Consider the following 25,161-nt stretch of genomic DNA (forward strand, 5'->3'; position numbering starts at 1 on the left):
AAGCTTTCAAATTGGCAGTGCTATGAACAAAAAATAAATTCCCTAGAGTGGTAGTACTCTGCAAAATGCAATGCTAATGCTACTGTTACTAGACTACAGAAGCAGATTAGATCTTCATTTATTTATATCAACTGCTGTAATTTCCTTAGGGAAAGAGAAAATGAGAAGAGTTACAGTGGAATGAGTGGGGAGTGCTAGTCCAACGTAATTCTTTCAGATTCCTGATGGTGGTTCATTTTAAGCATTTTTTGTGTACTTGAAACTCAGACTGAATTGGTGTTTTCTTCCCAGGAGCAGACTCTAACCATGCCTGAGAGTTTTCTTCCTTCTAAGGCAAACTTCTGAATCAGCAGCTCATAGTCATCTGGAAGCCTTTTCCTGTCATAGTTGCTAACAGCTAGGCATAGAAGCTGACTCTGTCCTTCCAAAAAAATTCCAGTATTAACAGCAAGTGTTTTTTCTGTCTAATCTTGTGGTTGCATGAATATCGTACATGTTGATTTCTGAAGTCCTGGTCAGATACAGCAGCAAAAAGGCAGACAGTGAAACAGGTGGGTTTAATATTGGTCTGTTCTCCCCAGACATCTGAGCTCCTCATGCAGGGTCTAACTCAGCACTGCAGTGGTTCTTGAGGTTATGTTCAGCTTGAGTTTGTCTTTAGGGGGGAAGGTGGAAGGAGGACAGTGCCTGATGTCTTAGCTATTTAGCTGTCTCTGTGAATGCACAGAGACAGTTTTTGCCTCCCCCTGGCTTGCCTCTGTGATTTGATTATCTGGGCTTTTGTTCTTAAAGTGAGTGAATATAAGGTACTCTGCTAGGAATCTATCCCCTCGGGACCAAAAATCCTTGTTCACAATTAAAGTGGAGCCTAACCGTATGCAGGATGACATTCTTTCATCTACCCTTCCTCAAGCCCTTATATTTTTTCCTTTCTGTTCCTTAATTTTAAGAAGTCTACTCCATTCTCTCAGGATTTGAGCCTTATTAACTCGAGTTTGGTGAACTTATTGGTAATTATTTCTTTTTCTAGTAATAGGGACTGATTTCTTTGTTTTCTTAATCCTTATTCTACAACTGTGAACTAGTGCAGTGAACTATTCGTTTATTGTTATATTAGTAATGAATATATCAAAGAAAAATTTTCACAAATGGTCCTGTAAATGTCCTAGTAACATCAGTCCAGCTGTGCTCTCTAGAGGCCTTAGGTTCTGATTGTCTTGTGCAGAGTACTAATTGGAATTGAGGATTGTTTTCCAAATGTCATGCAAGTGATATCAGGCATGTTTGTGACTTTGGTGGCTTGGGTGTCCACCCTTGAAGCTTCATGTGGCACGTTGTTCTTGCAATGGCTGCAGTCATGAGGTTCTTCTGGCAATGTCTTAGTCTTGACCAGAAAAGCTGCTTTCCACTTTTCAGACCCATATCACCTAGTCTTGCAGAAAAAGATAAATGCATTTGGGAATTCAATCCTATGTTGTGAGAACAGCAGGAAAACATGTACCCCAGAGGTATCCTTACAGGGAAAGAGAGTGGAAAACAATGCTGGCTGTTACAGTGGGGGCAGTGTAATGGCAGAGATACAAAATACTTGGATATTTTGTGAAATATGATCAATTTCTGGTGATTATTGGCAGACATATCCATCAAAATAAAATTTAATTTTCTATAAAAAGTTCACTACTCACAGCACATTGCTTACAACATCAAACTTGTGTACATGACTTTATCAGTTAATGCTTTTGGCATTTACTAATGGCTGGTTTATGTCAAGATTAAAGCCATAAGTAGTTTTTCAGCTCAGACCCGAGCTGAGCTTGTTCTGTGGCTGGACATAATTGCATTGCAGATGTTTAATTCATTCCTACTTGTTTTCTCTTAATTCACTGCAGAATACTTTAGCCAAGCGTAGAAAGATAGAAGAATTGTAAAGGAAAGGCTCCTTTTTTTTTTTTTTTTTTTTTTAAAAGGAATTTAGGACTCTTATTTTCCTGATACAAATATACAAGACATTTCTGCTGCTAGACTTAGAGGAACAAAAAAACCAAAAAAAACCTAGGAGAGCAAAAAACAAACAACCCACCTCTCAAAACCATTTTGTTTTCAAAAACATTTGAGAAAAAGAAGTTCTGGGAGATATATCTGTAAGTTGAAGCAAAGATAACCACCACCTAAGCAAAGCCTCCAAGCCCAGAGGTTAAAGCAAGCCATGTCATACTGCTGAAACAGAACAAAGTAAAATACTACAGGAGTTAAAACAAGGGCTTAATCTAGAACATTTCCATAAACATAAACATTTCAAATAAATTGAAAGATACATCCTTGTTACCACCTGTGTACATCCAGGGGTTCCAATCACTGCACCCCACTGCACTGATGCCTATGTATAACACAGGAGAAAAAGAAGCAAGCCACTTAGTTCTTCACCATGTGTTTCAGTGGACCAAAGCTCAGACCCTTCTATTACTGTTACTTTATTCCTCAGTTGTGATCTGCTTGCTCTAAAGTAACTGAAGCCCATCCATATTAAATTACAAACTCTTTTGCAAAATATTTACATCTGGTTTGAATCACAAACCAAACTCAACTGTTTTGGAGAAAAACCTAAATCTCTAAGACTTGTGAAATAATAGTGGACAGTTCTGGATCTTAAAACAGAAACTCAGGAGTTCCTTCATTTTTCCTACTGGTGCTGGTAGCTTGTTAAAGGTCTTTCCCAAGCTAAATGAGCCTATGATTAATAAAAATAAATGGAATTTAAAAAAATCATGCTTATTGGCATTAGGTAACAAAAACTTCCCATGGGATCCTTTGGCTTGTCTGATTCAAAGTGATCACAGAACATTGACACCTCTAATCTTCCCCGCCTGTTCCTGCCTTGTAGCCTTTCTCTTTACAGGGATTCCTTGTAGATGGTAAACAAACCATCCAAGAAAATCTGATGACAATAACTCTGTTTCCTTGACACAAGTAATCCACTCCTGAGGCTTGGCCCTGTTGGGTGAAAGGTGCTGCATCACCTGCAGCTTTTTTCAAATCACAGCTGGACACGGTTAGCTGCCACGTAGTGCAAGCTGTGGTGTACAGCTCAAATGAAGCATTATTTTTCCTCTTTGCCTTTAGTCTTTCTGTAGACCATCTCTTGAAAGCTTGCCAAGGATCTTATTCTCTCATTTCCTCCTCTCGTCCTGGTTGAAGGTTGCCAGAGCTCTCTTTTCTTCTGTGCTGTAGATCTGGTTCTCTTTACACAGACATGCAGCTTCCATGCAGCGATGTCTGCTGCCACTCATGATGTAACCAGAGCTCTCAAACGATGCAACCTCTTCACTTGTCAAGCCGAGTTCACCTCTGCAGGGAATGCGTTTCCCTGCTGTTATGTGCTCTGCCATGGCTGCACCTTCACTGGGCAGGAGGGCATGTCCATAGTTCAAAGGTCTAGCATCCTGAGATGTGTGAGTTTTGGGAGCCTCTGGTCCAATCAATCTGTCAGCTTTAGTGTTTTTTGACCTCTCAATCCAGAGATCATCCTCTTGAAGCATTTAATCACTGCAATCTTCACTACTTGAATCACTGGATTCCATCCTGCTCTTCTTAGCTTTCTTTATCTTATACTTATTTTTGTTATTCTCTTATCTCTTCTTGCTTTTCTTTTTATCTTCATCACTGGAGTTCTGCTCAGACTCTGAGTCATTTATGCTGTCCTCAGAATGTTTCCTGTGCTTTCTTTTGGATGCTTTGTGTTTTTTCTTGTGTCTTCTTCCTTTTCTTATTTTCCTCTTCTGAGCTGGACTCCAAAGAATTACTCTTAGATTTTACCTCTTTATCTTCTACCAGTGCATTCTCATCAGAATCTGGGTCAGGAACTTTTGATGACAGCCCCCAGACTTCAGGTGCTCCCAGCTCTCCAATTCTCTCTCTCATTGAGTCTCCTCTGCCACAGGATCTCCTCCTTCTCCTTCTGGTAGTTCTCTGGCCATTTGCCGTGGTGGCAGTGCCTGTGGTGTGTGGAGGTCTCTGGGACTGGCTGCAGCTGTGCTGGTGGCTCAGGCGCCTCAAGCCATGGCGCTCGTGGGACAGGGACCGCAAACGGCAGCTGTGGCGCTTGGGAGCAGGCGAGGAGCGGGACACGGGCGCCATGGGGACAGCAGAGCCACTTCCCCCACCACGGCTGCTATGGAGCCACTTCTGGCACCTTCCCCGTGCCCAGCCCGCGGCTCTCCTCTCCTCCCAAGATTATTTGCAGCAATTAATTTTAAGCTCTTAACTAAATCCTATAACCTCAAATTTTATCTGCAGCAGTTCTTTAAAGTTTAGAGATAATTAGCTTACAAAAAAAAATTTTACTGCTCAAGCAGACGAAGTCAGAATACCACCTGACACCCTATTGGTCATGGTGTTAGTAGCACTCCAAATAAATGGTGGCTGCAGTCCTCCTGGAGTGACAGATGTGGTTCTGTTGAAGCAGTGATCCTATAGAAGGGTGTAGTTTTCTTCTGAATGTCCAGTGGTGGCATAGAAGGGTCTGGGAACCCAGTGGAAAAAGGCTGCCTGTGTTGCTCCAAATCTCAGATTATATCCAGGTAGGAATGCTTGGCTCTTCCCCCTGGGTGGAACATGTCATAGTGGGATAATTTAATTGTATCAGTCATGCAGTGAGACCCAATGGCCCATTAACAGAAGATGTCTCCTGAAGGAAAGATGGGTCTGGAATAGCTAAAGAACACTGCCCACCTGGTTTTAACTGCTGGCCCTTTAACAGAAGATATCTCCCTGGAGTTCTGAGGGATGGGTCATGGAAGAGAAAAGAACACTTCCCCACCTGGTTTTAACAGATGGTGATAGAGCATATACTTCTGGTTACATCTTGCATTGCAATCCAAGACATTTAAATATTGTTTTTCTACATTGTAAGATACATAGTTGTTTTCTTCTAAGAAATAAGGTGGCTCTGATTCCACATTATGGCTGTTATTGATTGTAAGCTGTATTAGTGTTTTTCTTTGTTTCATTTTACTGTCATAGGTACATGAGTGTTTAGAAAGGTGTTATCTCAACTTCCTAAGGTGATTACTGCTGATATATTGATTACATGTTGTAATTTACTGATTTTATAATAGGCATTATTTGTAAGATGTTATTTTTTTATGTATCTTATCCCATATCTAATAGATAACCAGTGATAACCTTAATGAGATAATACCTTCACAAGAGCGAGCTGGTTTAACATCAGAACATATGAGCCTTTTTAAAATTAACAGAAAGGGTGGAAGAATTTTAAAAGAAAGGTCTTATGAAATCAGGTCTTGCTCTGCTAAAATTGCCAAAGCTGGCCTGTCACTTCTTCTAAGTGCAGCTAACAAGCCATTTGCAAGTTCCTATGTGAAGCTATTTTGAGGATGAGAAGTTTGTGCAACACAACAATCTATTCCGAGGGTGAAAAACAAATGCACCTCTGTAAACAATAAGATTTGTCCCATGACAAGCTGCAAAGGAAAAATGAAAACATATCTAGAGATGGGAAATTTGATAGACATATACAATAGCCCTTACTGACCAATGAACTGAGTTTCACTGTATTGCTGACCAATTAGGTTTAACACAGTGCCTTCTGATATATCCTACAAATATGAGCTTTGTGAATAAAGGATTGGCTTTCTGCATGAAGAAAATGGAGTCTTGGCTGATTTATTCCAACAGCCAAGTGTGTTTGATCAGTGTAAATGTCATTAGGCTTGAAAATGATAATGAAGGACTTCATGGTTCTTTTAAGTAGGTGGGATTGGATTGAATATCTCTGCCACTGGAGATACTCTAGAGCCATGTGGACATGGTCCTGGGAAGTCAGCTCCTAGGTGGCCCTGCTTGAGCGGTTGGATTGGACCAGATGACTTCCAAAGGTCCCTTCCAGCCTCATCCCTTCTATGATTCTGTAAACCATTTTAAGGTACTTCATCAATTTCTTCCTTTAAGTTCCCCAAATTGTGATCACTTTAATTTCTGCAAGTCCATGTGCTGAGCTGCAGATCCTGTCACTGTGGCCTGTCTTGCCATTAGTACTTTCATGGTGGAGCGTAAAGGTTTCAGGTGGGCATTTTCCTGACACTGTTCACTTCTCCCCTCCTTCTTCCCCTTGCCCCTGTGACCTAAAGCCCAACCCTAATCCACCAAGACAATTATTTCCCTTTTTATTTTGGCAATCTTTGAAAAAATCAGTCAGAAGAGAGCTCTGGAGATCACCTCAACTTTAGTTACTTCTCGGAGCAGAGCATCTTCAAAGTCAGATCCGATTGCTCAGGGAATTGTTCAGGTAAATTTTGGATTTGCAAGAGTGGAGGTTCCACCGTCTTTTTGGTGCTGAGTCGCAGTGTTTGTTATGCTCCTGAACTTGCTATTCCTTTGTGCTCAGCTGGAATTTCCCTTGCTGTGACTTTTGACTGTTGCTTCCTGGGTACCCACTGCATGACTCTGAGGAGAGTCTGTCCCTGGCTGCTCAGTATTCCTTTGAAGAATGGGAAACTGTTGAGGTCCACTCTGTCCCTTCCCTTTCTCCTGGCTAAACAAAACCAGTTCTCTTAAGTTTTCCCTGCAGGTCACAGGCCTTCAGCTGCAGCAGGCCTCTTGTCCACTCTCTGTCCAATTTGTTAGTAACACTCTTGTGTTGGGGGACCCAAGCCAGACACAATACCCCAGGTGTGGTTTCGAAAAATGCCAGATAAGGGGAAAAATCTCTTGTCTTGTCCTCTTGTTTACACCCTTGACAGTGCATCAAGTTGCTGTTACTACACATCACTGCACCGGCACTCTAAATATTGCTATCTCCAAAGCAAAAAAGAAAAGAAAAAAAAAAGCAATATACCCCCAGAGTATACTGGGGTCAATGGTCTTTGTTTGCAGGTAGTATATTGCTTTCTGTGAGCAATGACATGACATTTCCTGCACAATTGGTCATTGTGTCTTACAGGACACACAGAGTGTTCCTCTGCAAATAATTTTGGAAGCAGGTTTGAAGGGTCTCACAGACACTCCATTCCTGGCATGTACATGTTTTTTCTGTCCTGTGTGCCTCATGCAGGATATCTGAAATCTGTCACTTTGGGGCCCTATCATTGTTAGTTTATGATATGTGGGGAAAAAAGAAAAAGAAAAAAAAGATACGGTCATAAATTTAAGATGCTGAGTTTTCTAGGTGTTTTAATTACAAGAGTGTTTTTAGTCATGTGTCCTTGGCAATCTAGTTGCTGCTTCAACAACACAATTTGGAAACAAATAGTAACAACTGGCAACATTTCTATACAAATGAGACTTCTTTTTCCATGTAGCATTTCTTTAACAAAACATATTAGAGGTGCTTTCTTTCTAATTGCTGAGATGTTTCCTATATAAACCCTAATCCTTGGAGTTTTGGCACAGCAGCTCAGCCTGCTGTGGGCTAACATTTTATGAGCAGTCAAATGAAAGGGGAAGCACATATTCCTGGCACCGTCAGGTCAGCTTGGAAGGTAAATTGCCTAAGTGCTTGAACATGTTGGCTTGTAGAAATAACTTTCTGGCTTGGAAAGTATGGGTTTATGAGTGATTCTGAACTAGTGTGCACAAGCTTTTAAAGGAGCTTTTGTTTGATCAGTGCTTCTTACCTGTCAGAAAACGAGCAGAATTGCATTCATAAGTGCTTACTCACATCCTGCACTCTTAGAGATGAGGGAAAAAAGAATGGTTAGATTATGATAGCAGGGAACCAGAGAAGGGATTTTAGTGGTTCGTTATTGCATTTTTGTGATAGGAAGCATCCAAACACTGCACTAATGTAATTAGAATTGCAAACAGAATATGTGCAAATTGATAGCCATTTTTTCTGTGAAAGTGTATATTTTCTGTTTATTTGCTTCTGAGTCCTGTGTTATTCCAGAACTTGTCTCCTCACTGCTTGGTGTTACTTTGCCTGATGATTTTATGTTTCCCTGGAGAATGAAGGGCAGCAACCAGTTATATTTGAGCCAAGCAAAACAGAATTTGTCCCTCATCAAAAGTTAGGAAAGGGACAAACTGGGTCAATTTCTTTATTTTTCTCCCTTTCCCCTTACCTAATAATAATAATAAAATGAAAAACCCAGCTTCTTGGCTGTATTGATTAAACTGCAGCCTAACATTAGTGGAGGGATAGAGATTTATTTACTCTGTCTACACCGTATAACAGGAATTGGAATTTGCTATTGCCTCCACTACACATCATTTAATCTCTAATTTGGGAGAGAAATAAACTGTACTCCCTCCCATTTATAGTAGAATAAATATTTGGAGGCAAGGCACAGTTTGTGGCCTCTCAGAGCTGAGGCATAAGCTTTTTGCCACGTCAAATGTCACCTGTCATTCCAGTGCCTGCTTGTAGTGTATTAAGCTACTTTAAATTGCATATTGCCTGAAGTTCTGCACAATAAAGACATTGTTTATCATTTGTGTACTGCTGGAAAAGGACAGACTTCCGTCTCTTCAGTGTAACTATGACCAGGAAAAAAATAAATAGTGTGATAAATGGGCGGGAGGGGCATGGCTTTAAACCACATGAGACTTGCTGACGGTTTAGCTTTGTTTTTGTTTGCTGTTCAAGATTATTCTCAGTGACTGACTTTTGATGGTCTTGGTAGACAGGTCTGGCTTAATGAGTAATGGACATGCTTGTGTGTAATGGACATGGCAGCTCTCCTCTTAGGTTTGTGATGGAGTTTTCCTTGGTAGTTCTGGAGATGATAAAAAAACTATGAAAGGCTTCAACATCAAAAAAAGACCAGAGTTGCAGACTGAAAAATAGAGAGTGTGATCTAGACCTAGATATGCTTATATTAAAGCCAACCAAAATTCATAGCCTTATTTAGCAAAGCAAGCATACACTTTGGGCAGTAGGTATTAGATATGTGAAGTATGCTTTTCAATTTTGGTCCATTTATGCAGGCAACGTTTTTGTTCTGGTACTTCATCCCCATTTAAATGTAAACTGCTCAGTGAGGTGCAAAAAAATTATGCAAATTATTCTTTTTTCTCATTTTTGGTTTGGAGGAAGAAGTTCAATAGTAAAATAGCATCATTCAGGTAATACTTTGTTGTAAACTGCTTTTATTTTTATTCTTAACAGTACATCCTTTCGGGCTCTGATGACTTCAATTTGTATATGTGGAGGATTCCTCCAGATCCAGAAGCAGGTAAGTGCTGATGTTATTTTAGATGGGGAAGGAAGGGGGGGGGCAGGTGTCTGACAAATACTAAGCTGGTATTTAAAAAAAATTGCTGTTCTCACATTGTGAATCTAGAGCAACTCTGAGGAAAGCTGGGTAGGGAGAATTTACAAATGCCTTATCCAATGTCTAGATAACAGTAGTCAATGATATTTGAATGTTTTCTCATAATGATTTTCTAATTTTTTCCCTTCTCATGTAATGATCATTCCTCCCATAATAAAGCTTGCAGCATAAAATGGTGCTGGGTACACAGGGTGTTCCTTACAGCTGCAGTGCATTGACCTCTTTTCCCCTCTCATTCCTCTTATACCAAAATCTTCCCACTGATTTCCAATGCAGAGGAGTTATGCTTTTCTACTTTCTGGGTGGAGGAGCACTATCAGCTGGTGGAAATGTTCACTTTTGACTAAATTCTGACCCATTTCCATGCTGGGGCAGACATGGTAAGCAAACAGCAGTAGCACAGTTCCATATGGAAGTACAGGAGAGGGATGTTAAAGGAAAGCAGCAGTGTGGGGGCAGTGTAACAATCCCATTGAGAATGCCACTGTTGGCATTCAGTGTCTAATTTAATGTGGTCTACTCAGGTGTAGGGTTTGGCAGTATGACATTCTAAGCCATACAGCATCAGCATCTCTCTTCTGTTGAAACAGATCACTGCTCTTCTACAAGGGTGTTAAATCTTAATTGAAAGAGTCAAGACTTTCAAAACTTAATTTTTAGCAGCTCTGCCTCTTTAAACTGTACATTTTAGTGATACTAAGTACAACTGAGGGCTATCCTGTGGTCTCAGACGCTCTTAGCAATAGTGAGAGAAAATTACAAGCTATGTTAGAGGTAAAATGAAAATAGTTTGTTTCATTTTCAAAGGTTGTTAATCACAGCTGTATAATCCACAGCTGAGAGGATGAATAGCCTTCGGTTAATGGCAGGGTTTTGAGGAAAATTGCATTCTAATTTTGGGGTTTTTGCTTAGTTAACCAACATTTCATGTTGCAGTCCACAAGCCCTGAAGATGGTCCTGCTAAATACCAGTAGCTTGGCCTTCTATCTTTGTATGGAGTTTATAGAGATATCTCCCTGCTTTTTTTTTTTTTTTTTTTTTTTTTTTTTTTTTGGTTTTTTTTTTTATTTTTTCCCCCCCTTAGTTAAAGCAAAGATTACATACATTAATGTTAGTTATTTATTTGTAAATTTTATTGTGGGGACTGTAGAATTGTATTTTCTGCATGTATCACCATACTGTCCTGACTTCTTTTGTAAAATCTGGATTTAAGATTTTCTGTTTATATGCCTGTGATGCCCTTGAAAACTTTTTTCCCAGGCATCTGCACGTGACAAACTTTTTATCTGGGACTTTTTCACAAGGATGATAGCTAGTACTTGTTGCACCTGTAAGCAAAATAATTATTAAGCAAAATAATCTGTTTCAGAGTAGTCGTTAAGGATGCTACTCTGTAAAAAAGATATATGCTTGCAAAAATACTTGCTATTTACAAATAAGTGATACATTTTGATCAAACAAATTTACAATTTAATTTGTGATTACCACACAACAATGTCATATCTGTTTTAGTCAGGTTTCTTGTCTCTGGTCCTTGTAACTTCAGGAAGGATGTCAGTACACTTGCAACATTTCAGTTACAAAATTAATTACTTAATATCAATTGCCCTCAGTGGTTGCTTAATGAATCAGAAGATCCAGGAGCAGGAATGTGTATGTCTTAATGTTTCATAACTTGAGCAGTTCTCTTTTTGAAATATTTTAGCAAAACTCACAAGCTTGGTTTTGTTAGACCCAGAGGTCTGCTTCTGAGGCAAATAACTAATTGGGCATCCAGATCACCTGTGATGGGCTTATTGCAGCTTTGCTTTTCTTCATTCAGCTCTTCTTGAAGGGTTGTGCCCATTTTGAATGTGATGAAATGCCCTTTCTTAAATCTTATCCTGCTGTTCAGAATAATTGCCAGAGTGTGATGTTGCTGTGCTTCCTTCTTGGAGAATTAGTCTTGCCATAGGGATGTAAAGACTTTGGAAAACTTTTGCTTCAGTGGAAAACTCCTTGTTCTTATGTTCTAGCTAAAATAAGAGTGCCTTTGGGTTTGTGATCTGAGAGAGTGGAATGTGGTCTTTCACTTAAAATAGTGTGCAAACTAGACAGGATGATGTAATGTCCTGTACTGTTGGTTGGTATTTTAAGTAAAAATATCTCTCTAACTGATTTCTGCCTTCCGGTTGAACTTAGACATTGTGTTGCTATAAATATTTATGATACAACTCCCTTAAGTTGTATCAGTTATTTGAAAATAGGGACTTTTTAAAAAGTTTATGTATTTTTAAACAGCTGCATCCTTAACAATAGCTCTGAAATTATTTTGTTATAAGTGCATCAAGTACTGGTTATCCAATGTTAGCAACACTAGTGAACAAAAGATGAAGAAAAGTGTGAAGGAACACACCAGTCAGACAGCTGCAAACATATTTCAAGTTGGAGAAATGTGGTTACCTGTACTAGTATTTTGTCAGGAGAATAGAACAAATTCTGCTGGGTTTTTTTCAGATAGTCATAGTTTAGAAGTGTCCTTCTTGTAGGTTGCTTTAAATTAGTCCCATAATCAGCCGGAATCTGCAAGTGGTTTTGTTTGGTCCAATAATTAGACAGGATTTTTACCCCCTTTGCAGCAGGGAGGTATGTGAAAAAAGAAATGTGTATTTCTTAAATTGCTTAGGAAGCCATTCTGTTGAAGAGTTTTACTGACTGCCTCCCTCCATAGTCTTAGACTATTCTGAATAGGCTGGGATTTCCTATGCCAGAAGGTTGGTCGCTTTTTTACCACCTTTTGTGGTTTCTCAAAGATGGAATAGTTTGCTCATTTTTCCACTTTCATCTCCATCCAAGTACTATCCAGCTTTCCATTGTGCTTTAGAAGTAATTGCCAAATGTTTCATGAATTTGTTAGCCAGTTTCTTCTTTAAAGTAATCCATGGAAGTATCACAGTTTTTTTCAGAGGCAGCTTCTAGCAAAGTTAATACATAAGTTTGGCAGAAGAAAAGCAGTCCTGAGTTTCCACAGCTTTTACTTGACTCCAATGCAAGCTGGAAGTGAGAAGAGACATCAGTCCTACATGACTTGTCCAGCAAGCCTATTAACATATGAGGACTTAAGACATTATTAAACCTAACAGCAGTAAACATGGTAAAGAACCCCTGTTCAAGACAGAACCTGACATGCCTTGTGGAGTAATAGAGGGTTTAGTAGACTAAAAGTTTTCAAAATGGAATTTACATTCCTCACTCACTACTCTGAATCATCTATGCAATTCTTGCTTTTGAAATATTGCTCAAAGCTGCTGTGTGAGGGATATGGTATTATTTGTGATTGAGAAGACAGCTGGGAATCCTTCAGTTCATGTGAGCAAGCTGTCACCAGATTCTGGAAAACTTTACTAAATCAGAACTGCAAACTGCATTTCAAAACTTCTTTTTAATTCTGCCTTTGACTGTAACTGCAAGCAAGAAAGGGCCAGTCATTGTGGTCCAGTTACTAAACTAATTGCACAAATTTTCAGCAGAACTGATGCAATTTTTCTTCCTTTTTTAACTCCTCCTTGGTCTTTGTAAATGCTGGCACTTCTTCAGGCCTGAAGAATGCAGGAACAGATCTTTTCAGAATACCTGAACACAGCTATCTCATTGGAGACAGCTTGTGGTTTAAGTTCTCAAATTCTGGACTGATAAATGAAGATGAATAAGTGTTTCTTAATGTCTTTAGCTATTTTTGAGATATTTTCTGTATGGGTACATATGCATATATGCATACCACTTGGTTGGGGCAGGGGGGAGCCATGTGACCCAGTGGGGAGCATGCTCTGGAAGGTTTGTGGTTTTTTAAAAAAATTATTTTTCTGAGGTGTGGTCTTGGGATATAAACTGTTTTACATTTAGGACTGTAGTTTGTCTCTTTCTTCAGGTGAGTCAGTGTTGACCAAATTGTGCTATGGAACAGCTGTTTGATTAACACAGTGACTAAGTGCTGGGTGGTTGTAGAAAAGGTTTTATATTCAGGGGAATTGGGACTGGTTTCTGTGGCATTTGGATTGCAATAATAGCACAGACCTGTGGAATGTCCTGGCCAAGGGGCATCTATCAGAAAACAAGGCAGTGCTGGGTGCTTTGTAGTGCTGTAGACAAGTGAAAGAAGATTCAGCATCCAGGAGCGTTTCTCTCACCAGCTTTAGTTTGTTAAATGTCTAATTCAGGAATAGAAAGCTGAAGATAACACTGAGCGCTGGGAGAGGCTGGAGAAGCTTTAGTCCCTAGCAACTGGCCATCTAATTGTACAAATTCTCTTGGTTGGATTGAAAATGTTTGCAGCCACCAGTGCAAAACAAATGCACAGCCAAGCAGTTCACACTTCCATTAAAAAAACCCAAACCCAGCCACAGAAAAGCAAACAAAAAAAACCCCCAATCAGACAGCTATTGGTTGTGAGATAATTTCATTTACTTTATATCTGTTATGTTCAGAAAGCATAGTTGTTGGTGGTAATTTGCACAATTCCAATAACATTGTGAAACCTGTTGCAACCTATGCCATTAAGTACAGTACAAAAGAAGTGTCTCTCAGACCAGGAGGGGGAACAGAGTAGGAAGGGTGTGCTAAAGTTTATTTCTATAGTAATTTTGTCTTAGCTTTCATGTTGTTGTTCAGCTATACTGGTGATAACAACAGTGGGAGGGTTGGGATAGATAAGGTGTATGGCAGATATTTAGAAGCAACAAAAGAAGGGAGAAAATATACATCCAAAAATAGCCACTACCACTAGAATTTTATGCATAGTCTTTACATGTTTAAATATTACTTTTTGGCTTTTGGACCCTCCACAGAGATACAAGACCACTGTGGGGCTGGTTCTAGGCATAGGCCAGGCAAAGGAGTTGATTGCCTGGAAGAGCACGTTGTCTGAGGCACAGGCTGCTCCCAGCTGACTGCTCCCTGTGCTTTCACTTAAGCTCTGCAAGGCCATGCTGATCCTTTCACCTCACCTGGAAGCAGGAGGGGGTGTTCACAGGTGTCAAAGGAAGCAGTCTGCAAATGGAGTTGAAGCTGCTTTCTTATGAGGGGACACTTGGTACTTTGAGGTCTCCTTTTACCATGCTAGGAGGAGAAGGGATCTTGGCCACCCCTTCCTGTTCTCACCCCATATTTGATGGAACCAAAGTCACTTTTGCTTGTGCTGCTGAGAAACCTTTAGTAAGTCTGGCTGCTGCCAGAGCTGGAGTCAATTCCTGATCCCAGAAGAAGGGATGCTGCAGGACCCTGTGCTCTCGGGGAGAAAGTGCTTGTGTTAAATCTAGTTTCTCTGCAGATGGGTCTCTGAGGAGCAAAGCCATCTACTGGCATCCATTGTATGAAACAAATACAGGCATGTGAGTGACCAGAGAGACTTTTAAGGTACCTAAACCAAATCTGCTGCACTAAGGCAGAGGCCCTATATGCTATGCATATTTGCTTTTATTGTGCTGTGCATTTGCTTTCCAAACTATGGTATCTCTCTTTGTTAACACATAATGATCTCATAGGATTCAAATGCAAAGTAGTGGCCTACGGTCTAAATGTACCCTGGATGATTACTAATGAAAAATAAATTAACTTTAAATGAGCTACCACTGTAGTGCCAAGTACTGCAGTGGAATGGTATGCTATGGCACACTGGTAGCAGCTGCAAATATCTGGTTCTTCTCAGGAGTTTTCAGCACTTTGAGTAATTCACAAGGCTTGTATGAAGTTATGCTTTAGTCTGTGGAATGTCTTTCTACCTTATATGAGCAAACAGTAGGATTTCTTTTCCAGTGTCCTAGATAGAAAAGGCTTCTGAATGAGGTCATTTAACTCCTCTGTTACAAAGCCAGTGGAGAATAGTTCCTTATCCCAGCAAGTTCTCTGGCATTTTAACAGGTTTGTTTAATGTTTGGAACAATGCAGCTTCCATTAGTTTGGAGACTGTTCTACATTCCTGCAGGATTTCTGCACTAGAACGCTTTTCTCAGCAATCTATCACTTTCACTTTTTCTTTAGCCTTCAAATAATTTATTCTGGCTTTTTCTAAACATTGCTTCTTGTTGTAGAACTCATGCAGGGGAAGTCAGATTGATGTCTAAATCTGTCACTCTCCTTTGTTACAGTTTACTAGAGTTTTTAAAATGTATTGGGATGTACCATTCAGCATGTTTGTAATATGTCAAATGTCAAATCATTCACTTAAATATTTACAAACCCACATAATTAAGAAGTAGTTCATTAGCTTAACATTTAAAATATAAATTTATAAAGCAAACGAAGAAGATATCACTTTGGCCACTTAGAAGACATCAGCTACTACAAAACACTGTATCATTCCTTCCTCTGTACAGGAGCCTGTAGAGAGGCCTTGTGTTGCAAAGGTATTCTTGTCAAACATGTACAGGAAATCTGTTTTAAAATGTGCACATTAGATTTAGCCTTTTATAAGTTGTGTCTTTAAGCTGATCAGATATCATAGTAGGATATTATTTAAAGGACTTTTAAAGATTTTTTTATTGCTCTTCTTTGGAACACTTATTTGCAGGGTATAAATTAAGAGTGATTTTCTTGACATTTCACTTTGAGTATCAAATAAAAGCAGACCAAAAAAACCCCATTGACCAGCACAGCTAGAACACTAAACCACTACTCAGGACTGTCTCAAAGCAGGGCAATTTTTGGGTAGTATTGCAGAATCAGCTAGAACATATCCATCGCTTCCCTCCAGTACTTAGAGGTTATAAAATTATAATCCTTCTAAAATTGGCATAGTCAGCCTCTGAAGACTTTAGGATTTTTTTTTAATAAATATTATTGATAACAGATATGTAAGCTAATGACTTCTGTATGAACACTGCCTATACATGTTGGAGCTAGCTAAGAATATAAAAGCTGCCATGCTTAAAGAGTTGCAGAACTCATGCATGCTACTAAATTTACAAGGAAAAAAATAACATCCCCTTCCACTAAAACCTCAAAAGAAACCCCAAAAGAAAAATTTGAGTGGATTTGGGACAGCAGAAGTCAATTCTGCTGAAAGAATAGAAATAAAAATACCATTTCAAGGGAAGACAGCAAAAGGAAATGGAATTTATTGCATGGAAAAAAGGAAGATATCATCAGGAGTTTGAGCAGTTTATGGCTAGCCTCCACTTAATATACAAATGCACTTTTTTTTTTTGTTTTTTTTGTCAGCAGAGATGAGTAAACTTAACTCACACTCTGAGATGGCTAAAGGCTGTATGGCTGCAGCTAAGCCTCTGCTGAGAGACATGGGGATTCCAGACAAGTCTGGACACAGGCAGATTTCTGCCATGCAGATACTAAAGTAGTTGTAGTGGTTTTGGTGAACGCCTTTCAAGCAAAACTACCACATTAATATGATGGCAACTGTGGTGGGCTAGTATATAATAGAGGGGCTGCTTTCAAGATAAGGATGTAGAAGACTTGGCATTAAGAGCTTACTTAAAGGTGTTGCTTAAACACAAAGGAGTTGGTAGACTAAAATTGCATCGAGCAAGGGATTGTCCAAAAATGAGGTTCTGGGGCAGTCTATTATATTTGACACAAAGATTTAAGCAAGGGATGAGGGACAAAAATTGTTCAAAATTGAGGTTCAAAAATGAGGTTCTGGGGCAGTCTATTATATTTGACACAAAGATTTTCAGAGTATTGCTGGAGTCAGTACTTTCTGGTTTGAATTATTGAAACCTCCCGTAACACTGGTAAAAGCTCACTGCTAAGATTTGTACTTCTCCTGGGGCAATTTCATGTAACTGGGCGGTTTTTTTAAGGAGCCTTGTGGGGAAGTTCACCTTCATTTTAGGTGGAGGGAAGTATGTCCTATTACTGTGCCTTCTCTGAATTTACTGATAGCTGCTTAAAAGGAGTTCAGGGAACTTCAATATTAAATCAGAAAGCTTTGGAGTTCCTTCACAGAATTACAAAACCATAGAGTCATAGAATGGGTTGGGATGAAAGTGTCCAAAGGCAGGGACACCTTCCATGAGACCATCCAGCCTGGATTTGAATACTTCCAGGGATAGGGCAACCACAACTTCTCTGGGCAACCTATTCCAGTGTCTCATCATCCTCATTTGAAAAAATGCCTTCCTTACATCCAATATAATCCTACACTCTTTCAGCTTAAAACTGTTGCCCCTTCTTTTGTCACTACAGGTCTTGGTAAAAAGTGTCTGTCTTTCTTATAAGGCCCCTTTATTGAAAGCCTGCAATAAGTTCTCCTGGAGACTTCTTTTGTCCCAGCTGAACAACCCCAGCTCTCTCAGCTGTTCTTGTAGGAGAGGTGTTCCTTCACTGTGGTCATTTTTGTGGCCCTCCTCTGGACCCATTTCAACACCTCCAGGTATTTCTTGTGCAGGAGGTCCCAGAAGGCACTTCTGGCATTAAATGACTCTTCTCACTGTTCTACTAGGAAAATAACCATGGGTTAATTCACACTGCCAACAGTACCACAAAAGACCAACGAGTGACTTAGGAATGCAGCCCAAGATACTGGTATATGGTATTTGTTTCATCTCCATTATAATTCTTTCTTTGCTCATAGTCCCTCTGACTCTTTTGTTAGTGACTTGTAGGGCATATTTCTTGTTTTGTACAGAATTCACGCAGCTACAGTCCATGGATAGTTAAAACTTGTTTTAGACATCACTTACAGGCTTGGAAACATTTCCTAAGTGAACTCTCTCTTCATTCCCAAGGCCCTCTTTCTTGGAATATTTGTCTGCTAAGTCAAGATGTGTTGAGAACTGGTCTTGATGTAACCATCTACTGTTGGCTTGATAGATACAATTGGACTGACAGCTCTGATCTGGCTGGAAGGAATGCTGTGGGAGTATGGCAATTTACCATCAGCCATAAGTGTCTAGCAGGAGCAGCATGAAATGGAAATTCTAGCAGGAATCTCATGAAATGGAAAAGAAAATTAAAAGAGCTTAATTTGGCATTTAATGAACTTGCTCTCCAATCAGTTACTTCTCAGTCAAATTCGCTGACAGTGGTGAAATCTTGCTCCAGTGGCTGATGGCAGAACAAATCCCTGAATCTTTACAGAAAATACAAATGTACCCAAATAGGAGACCTTGATGCAGGTAACAGTCTCAGCGCAGTTTCAGTGTGGTGAGCCATGCATTTTGGTCCCTGGAGTTACTTGCCATCACTTTCCCCTTTCTCAGGAGCTTTATTTTTCTATGCCAAGGTGCTATGAGACAGCAGTTTGGTGTGCAAAAATTATGCAAAGCAGAACACTTTCCCAAAGCAGTAAAATATCTGTCTCTGGATTTTTAGGACTCAGATGACACCTTGTTTCTAGATCCTTCTCATGGTTTGTTCTCCATGTTAAACATCAGTCAGCTCTTTGGAATGCAGCTATAGTGAGTGAAAGGGCTAAAACACTTTCTAAGAGGAGAGGGGCTGTCTGTACACAAGGTCATTAGCTGCAGTTGTTTTCACAATTTGCGTAACCTAACAAATAGAAGGTGATATGAGAATGGTTTTTTCTTTTTAATTTTTTTTTCTTGACTCTTCTATCTTGCTACTCTTCAGTGGTATCGCAAGTTTTTCTTTAGGAAGTGTGAATTATAGGAGAACTCTGGCTATTTTAGAGCACAAATTGTTCAACACAGGGCTTAAACCAGCTGAAATAGTTCCTTTTGGGGTCAAAGGAAGATAGATAGCAAACATTTTCAACAAGAGGAACATAAAGTTTGTTTAGTGTAAAGATCACTGTAAGCAGCACACAAGCTAGTGAAATTATTTTAGTTTTCTGTAAGGTGTACTTACAGCACATTAACTTTTAAATAGCAAGTTGATTCTCATCTGAAGGGATTGTCAGTTTTTACTTCCTCGCATTTAAAAGTTTTGTTTTCTTTCACTGAAAATATTAAGTCATAGCATGTTGATGGACAAATGTTGCATGTTGATGGACACTTTAATCAAATACACAGCTGTGCTGTCTAACAAATTTGTAGTTTTAACTGTGTGAGTCTATGAATATTAAAAAAAAATACTGTGTGAGTGTTTCTTACTTTGGTGTGTAGAACTAGTAAGAGTCAATGACCAAGCAGAAAAGTTAATTGGCTTCTGTTTTGAGTTTTACTACTAGCACAAAAGCATTCCACTTTGGCTAATTCACTGCCTTGTGACAAAGAATGATATAACCCACTGTTCAGATGTGTTATTTCAGGTCCTTCCTATTCATCAGACTAGAGTCAACTGTAGCAGTAATAAACTGCTGATTTAAAAAATAAATTTGAAAAATAGTATTGCTGTTAAAAGCCAACCTCTTTATTTGTCTCTGCTTCAGATTTACAAACTGCCTGTGTCATGCCTTAGGTTTCACTGGTGATTTCATGATGTATGTTTTTCTCATTCGCATATTTGTCATATTAGGTCAAAAACCTTCATTGTTTGTTTAGATGAATCAAAGCAAGCCTCTAAGTCCTGATTTGCAGGAAGGATGCTTTTCATCAAACTTGCTGCTTCTCCTAGGGGCATTGCTCATAAAATTGGAATTCTGCAGCCAACACAGGCCTTAAAATACTGCAAGATAAAGCTGAAATGCATTGTCAGATATAATAGAACTTTAAATGACAATGACTGAAAGTAATATGAAGATTTAATTACTCATGTCCACGTGTGCTTGTTTTCCCCCAGGTGGCATTGGCAGGGTTGTCAATGGTGCTTTCATGGTATTGAAAGGTCATCGGTCAATTGTAAACCAAGTGCGGTTTAATCCTCACACCTACATGATCTGTTCTTCTGGCGTTGAAAAGATTATAAAGGTAAGATTACTTATCAGAAAATGTGTTCTTTCAATCTTTCAGGAAGAAATGCTTTGTTTTGCTTAGCATCATTCTGGTCCACTCTGTCTTCTCTTATTGTTTTATAAAATGTTTTGTCTCTTTTGCTCGGGTGAGTTTGGTTACACTTCTAATGTGATCTCCTACAATTTGTACTACTCTGGTCTAAAGTTTAATAAAAGTATCTCCAAATAGATGAACCTTAGCCTAGGCTGACCTGGCTGAATAATGCCTCAGAAGGCCTTCTATGTCTTTTGTATGTATTTGTGCATTGAATCAATTCAACGTACTGTGACTTCCAGAGGAAGAACTCTTAGTACCTTGTACAATATCTTTCTGAATCCTTTAACAATGTACAGTACTTTTAGGAAGTTTTTTACCTTTCTCTGTGGAACTGAAAGAGATAAGAAACTTTGTTAGGTTCAGAAATTTTCTTTCCTTAAGGAAAGACACTCAATATTGTGGGAGCAAGGCAAAACCAGTTTTGTTATTTCAGGGTTGGGAAGGCAGAGGATTATGCTACACTAATGTTATTTGCATTCTGCTGCCATAAATATTTTGCTACAATTTAGGTCTACCAACAGTGTAGAAAAAGCCACAACCATGTAATTTTGAAATAGGATAAAAAGAACTGCTGTTGTTCCTAACTATTTGTTGAATGTCTTCACGAAAGTCTTACCTGCATGTAGTTTTAAATAATGTTGTTAGAATACTGTAAAAGCTTTTGTCAGATACAAGCTGACAGCATGAACTTGTCCCACAAAGGAGTGTTTTAGTGATGTACAACTCATGGAGCAGAACTGACCCAAAATCCTGGAACCATGGCTCAATGCCCTGCGGCATTGCTTGCATTACAGCTACTGTCAGCATTTGGGTTCTGACTGTAGTTCAGCTTTCCTTCTCTTCTGTCTTTCCCCAGTACTTTAGTTCTTTTCTCTTCATCTGTGCTGCCTGCTTGACAGGTTTGATCACAAATATACTAAATACAGGCTTTGAACCAAAGTGCATTGAACAGTCTTAGCAGCTCACTGATTTTTCAATTTCCAAGCAGTCAAACTGCCACTGTTTAACAACAGTTTTGCCAGAGGCATATTTTTTTTGCTTTGGGAACTTGATTCATGCAGCCTGAATTTTCCCTTTTGGATTCTAGATCTGCTGACCCTTCACCCTGTGAATCCTTCTTGCATGAGTGTGCTTAGACTGTTGGATTAGCATTGGTATAAACATCCCCTGTGTTGCTTTTGTGTACTTCTGCTAGGGTTTTGGCAGGGCATTTTTTTTGCCTAGTGATTAAAAGGTTAGTTTGATTAAAGCTGCAGTCACAGGTTGTGTAACTTTTTCAAAGACACCTCTGCTTGAGCGCTTCCTTAGAAGAGAACTCCTGTTATGTGCAGTGGAACTTGTGCAGCTGCTCTGAAGGAACTGAATTCCCCAGACATTTCAAGCTAGAAACAAATTAAGGCAAAGGTATTTGATGTATTAAGTTTACTGGCCAGCCAGAACTTCTTACCCTTTTGTTGTGTGTCCTTTTGTCTCAGCTTGTAATGTGCCTTGTCTGGGGCTCAGTGCTCACGTCTTCACTCTCTACAGGTGACTTCACTCTCTAAAGGTACTGCTTTAGTGCACAGCAGTTTGCAGGTGACTGTGCAAAGGTGGTTTCTTCTTCATTCCAGCAACTCCTGTGGATAAGTTGGAGACTAGTAACTGCCACTAGCAGTAGGGCAAAACAGGAAAAACAGCACCAGCAGTTCTGAGGGGCCATTTATTGCATTAAAACAGCTGAAAACGCAAACCTTTCCTTTGCATGGCTGTCTTTCTTTCCCCTATATAAGTGTTTGATGTGCTTGCTCAGAGAAATTGAGATGACAGGAGAAGGAACAATAAATAAAAGACATAGTTACATTTTTTATGTTTTCTTATTTTATTCCTTTTTGTTTATTTGTTTTAATCACTTTCTTAAAAGGTGTCCCTCTTTTTATTATCCCTCAAAAAAACCCTTTCTGGAATTAAATCACAGAAGATAACTTCAATATGGTTGGTTGCAATTGTAGAAACGATTGTAGAGACATGGTGATGTGTTAAAAATTTGGATGCAGGTAGTTGTTTCTCTGAGCTCTTAATTTTTAGAGTAGCTGGCCTAAATTTAGTACTTCAGGAATGGAGGAACTGATAGCAGGACCATCAAGCCATTCAATTAGCCCCATGAGCTTCTGCCAACACATTTGCTGTTTTAATGCAAATGAGATACAAATTCATCTCAGGCCTAGCCCCACAGAAAAGAGTAGTATTCACAATAATTATTTTGATGTTCTGAACTTCAGTAAAATTGTATGAAAACGTGCAGCTGCAAACTAAAATAATCATTTGCATCAAGCACTCACCACAAGGGCTAAAGCAATATTAAACAGAAAAATACCACTTTCCCCTCAGTTAAGTGTGCAAGGCATTGGGATGTGCTGGCAGGAAAACAGATTACATTGCAGAAGAAATAAATGTGGCATTCCCTCTGATGTGTTTGGCTTAAAGGAGGGCCGCGGAGACAGTTAGGAGACAGTTCCAGGAAAGATGAAAATAGATGAAATACATAACAATTTTCAGGAAAAAAATTCTGATTTGTATTGAAAATGGAATATTGTGTAACAGAGAACAACTGTTGTGGGTCCCATTTGTTTAAAAATCATAAGTGTGTTGGAGATAACAAAGTCTATTTGCACATGTTGCTATGGTGACAGATTAATGTCATTGTGACTATCTGCCTCTGCCTAATCAGATAATCTCATATAAGTGGTTTTAATTATTCTCACGCTACAGGCATAACTACATTTTTGTTTTAAAATTTGGGGGTTTGCCACCCTGGAATACAAGCAATTCAAAGATGCTGTGAGTAGATATCACTGAACTAGAGAAGCAGTTTTGTATTTCCATTTTCTGTTATTGTTCCTATTTTTATATCTGTACTCAGGTCATCAGTGAGTAATATTCATCTCCTTAATCTTCTGACAGAGAAAGAACTTGATATATTGTTACTTCAGTGGGCTGATTTGCCAACTTATTTTCTCCCGTTTGATCACATTATTCCTCGACATGGCATCAGTCAAAGAATGAGAAATAGGCAAAGGCATTCCATTTACAAAGAAGTCCATTTCAGGTGCCACAGAGAGCACTGGATCAGTTGATACCAGTTTAAACACTTCCCTGTTCTGCCAATGATAGATTCTTAGTCTGATTTCTTTCTGTGACTCTGGCAGGCCTTCGCACTCCCTCATAACAAAATATCTAAAATTCAGGGATATCATTCTCCAGAGACAACTGGTCCCATACAAGCAAGGTATTCATCCTGAATTCCCTTGACTTTTCTTTATTACTTACTTCTCTGTGAACAAACCTCACTTGGAAGGGAAAAGCCTCACTGTGGATTCTTTGTAGCTATTTTTCCAATATTTTATACTGCTCTGTTTTTGCTGATGCTTGCAGAGAGAGCAGAAAGATGTGGTAGTGCTACCAAGGATGTAGAATATCTCTGTGCACACTTTACATACCTTTTTAGATTAATTTCATTGCAAACAGACCTTTCTCAGAGGGACTTCAGAGCAGACTACCTCTCCTCCACTTATATTGGTTCATACCAGATCTAAGCATTTTCCAATTCTCTTGCTTAAAAAATAAAAAAAAAAAGGCTTTATAAAACCTAGTGATCAGTCTAACACTGCTAAGATTATTTGAGAAAGGGGCATGCCAGCCTGCCTGTCTAAGCAAGTAGAGTTCTATTTTTCTATTTAAAAAACCATGATGTATCCACCAATCAATAATCTCTCTCATGGATTCATTGAGATAAAGCTCTTTCCTATGTTGTCTTTAGGAAGTGGTGCCTGGGAAATTGAGAATGGAGAGTGATTCTTTCTGTTCTCTTGAATAGTTCAAAAAGGTTAAGTTTGGTTACTGAAATTCTGTACATAGTAGGCTGAGATTGGGTTTTGTTATCTTCATCCAAACATGATGCTTGTCCTTTGGGCTATGTGTCTGGTAAGTGCAGTGCTGGAACCAAGCAACAGAGAACTGTCTTCATTCTGTTTCAAGTGTCATATTAAAGCACTGCACCGGGAATTTGGTGAAGTATTGCAAATAATAAAAAAGCAATTAAGTACCAATAACAGATATATCTTGATGTTGAGATCTTCCTTGAAACAGCCTGGTGTAACACAATATGAAGTTCCTTTCCCTTTTCTCTGAAAGGCAGCTTGATGATTGTCTGGAGAAGAAAGTATAACTACAGCACTTTAATTTTAGAATAGTGTTTCTTTTATCTATCTAGCCAGATCATATGTGGAAGCTGTGTTAACCATAAATTACAGAGAATGCAAAGTAAAAGCTTTCAAATTTGGGAGATTTTCACAATAAAGTTTATTTGTTCATCTTAAACACAGCTGTTCTGGACAAAACAAGTAGTTGCAAGGTAATTTATTTCATTTTGCTTCAATTATTAAAGGTGTAAGGTTTCTTTGTACACTGTTGAACATTTCAGTGAATACAGAGTAATTTGCCTTCTTGTGGGCTTTTCTAATGTTGCTTGTCATGGTAGTATCAGGTTATGTTCCATGTGTTAATTAGGCATCTGTAAGATGAGTGCTGATTATGTCATTTATACATGCAAACACTTTCTGTTAGCAGTTTTGTCTGTTTGGAACTTAATTAATTTCTGTTGGGAAAATTGTTAGATTTTTTTTTTTCCAAAGACGATCCCAAAAGTCCAACCTGGTATAGAGAGCTGGCATAGAATTTTTTCCCCTGAGCTTGTTAGCATGATAAAACCAAAGCATGGCTGAGATCAGATCTTTTCTGAGCAGAACATTAAGGCATTGTTGTAGATAGGATACATACTGGCTCTGCTCACAGTAAGGCATTGTTCATTCCATTAACCATTGATCCAAAGTGATAGTGGTTGTCCACACAATGTCATAATCACATTGCCCTCAAATCTGTGACTAAATCTGAGAAGGGTGAGGACATCCAACTATTGTGTTTGCTATGGATTACCAGTTTCATAGCGATA

General features: G+C 39.0%; 1 protein-coding gene and 1 pseudogene across 1 annotated transcript in view; one reads left to right on the forward strand and one right to left on the reverse strand.

Annotated features, from left to right (window-relative positions):
- DCAF5 (DDB1 and CUL4 associated factor 5) overlaps positions 1–25,161 on the forward strand; it is a 70,944-nt gene that overhangs the window by 43,137 nt on the left and 2,646 nt on the right. The window contains exons 7-8 of the mRNA XM_041395949.1: positions 9,125–9,191; positions 19,966–20,093. Coding sequence (XP_041251883.1) covers positions 9,125–9,191; positions 19,966–20,093 — 195 coding nt within the window. The remainder of the gene's footprint in view (positions 1–9,124; positions 9,192–19,965; positions 20,094–25,161) is intronic.
- On the reverse strand, positions 3,098–4,134 carry LOC121331588 (annotated as a pseudogene).

The sequence above is a fragment of the Onychostruthus taczanowskii genome, unplaced genomic scaffold (assembly GCF_017590055.1).
Source record: "Onychostruthus taczanowskii isolate IOZ18803 unplaced genomic scaffold, ASM1759005v1 scaffold1, whole genome shotgun sequence".
In the NCBI taxonomy this organism is placed as follows: Eukaryota; Metazoa; Chordata; class Aves; order Passeriformes; family Passeridae; genus Onychostruthus; species Onychostruthus taczanowskii.